Genomic DNA, 3,820 nt, shown 5'->3' on the forward strand with positions numbered 1-3,820 from the left:
GAGTTTCGCAATCAAGAAATTCATTACTTTAGCCATTATATTTAGAGATTACCCCTTTTCATTCACATATCAAAATATTTTCTGAGGTACAAACTGAAGTGAACTTGGCGGGGCCATGTAGTACAGATGATTTAGCGCCATTCATTGGATAGGATAGTTATTGTTTCTATCCTAATACTTTTACACCTTTGTTGAAAATCATTTGATCCACAATGAGTGAACTTGTGTCTGGACTGAGTTTAGTTCTACTGACTTATAAATCTGTTTGTATATGGGTAGCAAACTCCTGATTTCTGTGCTTTTATGACAAGTCTGTAGGTCAGGTGTCCAAATTATCCAAATCATTGCTTGGTTTTAAGCGTTGTTTTGGCTATAATAGCTACTTTGCATTTCCAAATAAATTTTGGAATAAAATAATCATTTTCTACTCAAGATGTTCTGCTGTGTATCTGATTGAGATTGCATCAAGTCTATCCTGGATAGTTTCATGTCAACTTGACCCAGGCTAAAGTCATCTGAGAGGAGAGAACCCCAATTAAGAAAATGCCTCCGCCTTTGCGTTCTCTCTCCCTCTCCCAACATGGCGGCCTCAGCAAAAAAGAAGAATAAGAAGGGGAAGACCATCTCCCTAACAGACTTTCTAGCTGAGGATGGGGGTACCGGTGGAGGAAGCACCTATGTCCCCAAACCAGTCAGCTGGGCTGATGAAACAGACGATCTGGAAGGAGATGTGTCAACAACCTGGCACAGTAACGATGACGATGTGTACAGGGCACCTCCAATTGACCGATCCATCCTTCCCACTGCTCCACGGGCTGCTCGGGAACCCAATATCGACCGGAGCCGTCTTCCCAAATCGCCACCCTACACTGCTTTCCTGGGGAACCTGCCCTATGATGTGACAGAAGACTCCATTAAGGAATTCTTTAGAGGACTAAATATCAGCGCTGTACGCTTACCACGTGAACCCAGCAATCCAGACAGGTTGAAAGGCTTTGGCTATGCAGAGTTTGAGGACCTGGATTCTCTGCTCAGTGCTCTGAGTCTCAATGAAGAGTCTCTAGGTAACAGGAGAATTCGAGTGGACGTTGCTGATCAAGCACAGGATAAAGACCGGGATGATCGCTCTTTTGGTCGAGATAGAAATCGGGATTCTGACAAAACAGACACAGACTGGAGGGCCCGTCCTGCCACCGACAGCTTTGATGACTACCCGCCCAGAAGAGGTGACGATAGCTTTGGAGACAAGTATCGAGATCGTTACGATTCAGACCGGTACCGGGATGGATACCGGGATGGGTACCGGGACGGCCCACGTCGAGATATGGACCGCTATGGGGGCCGGGATCGATATGATGACCGAGGCAGCAGAGACTATGACCGAGGCTATGACTCCAGGATAGGCAGTGGCAGGAGAGCATTTGGTAGTGGCTACCGTAGGGATGATGACTACAGAGGAGGTGGGGACCGCTATGAAGACCGGTATGAGAGAAGGGACGATCGATCATGGAGCTCCAGGGATGATTACTCTCGGGACGACTATAGGCGCGATGACAGAGGTCCCCCTCAAAGACCCAAACTGAATCTAAAGCCTCGGAGTACTCCTAAGGAAGATGATTCCTCTGCTAGCACCTCCCAGTCCAGCCGAGCGGCTTCTATCTTTGGAGGGGCGAAACCTGTGGACACGGCTGCTAGAGAGCGAGAAGTTGAGGAACGGCTGCAGAAGGAGCAGGAGAAGTTGCAGCGGCAGCTGGAGGAGCCGAAACTAGACCGCCGGCCACGGGAGAGACACCCAAGTTGGCGAAGTGAAGAAACTCAGGAAAGAGAACGGTCGAGGACAGGAAGTGAGTCATCGCAGACTGGGACCTCAGCCACATCTGGCAGAAATACACGCAGGAGAGAGAGTGAGAAGTCTCTAGAAAATGAAACCCTCAATAAAGAAGAAGACTGTCACTCTCCAACCTCCAAACCTCCTAAACCTGATCAGCCTCTAAAGGTAATGCCAGCCCCTCCACCAAAGGAGAATGCGTGGGTGAAGCGAAGCTCTAACCCTCCTGCTCGATCTCAGAGCTCAGACACAGAGCAGCAGTCCCCTACAAGTGGTGGAGGGAAGGTGGCTCCAACTCAGCCCTCTGAGGACGGACCATCGAGGAAAGATGAAAATAAAATAGATGGGATGAGTGTCTCAAAAGGCCAAACTGGGACCTCCAGTCGTGGTCCTGGAGAAGGAGGGAACAAAGACCACTGGAAGGAGTTGGATAGGAAAGATGGCAAAAAAGATCAAGACTCCAGATCTGCACCTGAGCCAAAGAAATCTGAGGAGAATCCAGCCTCTAAGTTCAGTTCTGCAAGCAAGTATGCTGCTCTCTCCGTGGATGGTGAGGATGAGAATGAGGGAGACGACCACACTGAGTAGACCTCCACATGCTGTGCTTTCTTCTAGTCTCCACCCCGGAACATTCAAGAGCAAATCAAACCTCTATCCAGACAAGAAAAATAAAACTCACCATCTCCTGAAGACCTTCTTAACTTTTTTTTAATGAAATGAAATTGTTTTGCATGCTGCTGCAGCCTTTTAAAGTATTGAAGTAACTGGAGAATCACCATTGTAGCCAGAGATGTGGCTACCGCTTTTGAATGGGGAAGTTGTGATGTGTTCTGATACCAAGCGGCTACCTGGGGCTCCATTCAGCAGAAATGTAGTGACAGTGAGGCAGTAGAGAAAGGTACAAGGAAGAGTGAGATGTCTGCCTTTTAATTCTTATTCTGTGGTGGTACCTATGAATTCCCGAACATCATCTGAATAAATTTCCCATCCTTGGAAAGGTAGATTTAGTCTCTCAAGTTCTTTAGTCTCCAGGAGGCTGCCAGTCCTTCTACTTTAATTCTGACTTAGCTGGGGCCAGCCTAGGGGGAATTGTTTTTTGTTTTTTACCCCCCAAGGGGGTAATTGGGAGTGAGTCTACAGGCCACTAACAAGTAGTACCGCTTGGGGACCAAAATGAATGGGAAACTCAATCGTGGTTTGAAAAGCTTTGAGGGAGTGATCAGTTATTTTATACCAGGTAGTAAGGGAAATGGCATGACCTCCGATAAACAAATGAATAGAAGGATCGTTTCCCAGATGAGGAAGCACGTAGCGGGTGTGGGAAATTAATTCGTCATCCAAAATCTGTCCTTTCTAAAGGTTCGAATATATCCACATTCTTTCAAACCTTGTCACTCTGGTCGTCTCATGTTCTTGATGACGCTGTAAGCCTTCCAAAAGCAGTCTCTGCTCTCACAGGCATTTTATCGTGGTCACCAGAAGCTGTGGCCTGAGGCTCTGTGGTATTGTTGATTCCTGCCCCTGTCTGCTCCTGCTGCTTTCACCACCCCCTTGGAGGTCAGAGTATTTCAGTTGATGGACTGGGGTGGTGAATAGGGGTACATAGATGGGGAGAGTTGAGTTAAAGGTCTTCAGCCTGGATTGGGGTGTTTCTATCCTTTTCTTCACTGGAACCCCACGCTAGTGCTTGCGTTTGTAATGTGACCTAGACTGTGGTTTTCTGCTGAGAGGGGGTTGGTTTCTGGACTTCCCTCAAGAATAAAGGATAATGCAAAGAACTATTGAATAAAGTCCTGGCTTCTCTTGCACAGTAAAAAAAAAAAAAAAAAAAAAAAAAAAAAAAGAAAATGCCTCCATAAGATCGGGCTGTAAGCAAGCTTGTAAAAGCATTGTCTTAATTAGTGATTAATGAAGGAGGGCCCAGCCCATTGTAGGTGGTACCATCCTGGGGCTAGTGGTCCTGGGTTCTACAAGGGAGCAAGCTGAGCAAGC

At 47.1% G+C, this 3,820-nt stretch overlaps 1 protein-coding gene across 1 annotated transcript; it reads left to right on the top strand.

Moving 5' to 3' along the window:
• The first annotated feature begins 558 nt into the window (after positions 1-558).
• On the top strand, positions 559-2,518 carry LOC131895070 (eukaryotic translation initiation factor 4B). The gene has a single exon (XM_059245483.1). The coding sequence runs from the start codon at positions 581-583 to the stop codon at positions 2,414-2,416; it is 1,836 nt and encodes a 611-aa protein (XP_059101466.1). The 5' UTR covers positions 559-580; the 3' UTR covers positions 2,417-2,518.
• Positions 2,519-3,820: the final 1,302 nt, after the last annotated feature.

The sequence above is a fragment of the Peromyscus eremicus genome, chromosome 18, assembly GCF_949786415.1.
Source record: "Peromyscus eremicus chromosome 18, PerEre_H2_v1, whole genome shotgun sequence".
Taxonomy (NCBI): Eukaryota; Metazoa; Chordata; class Mammalia; order Rodentia; family Cricetidae; genus Peromyscus; species Peromyscus eremicus.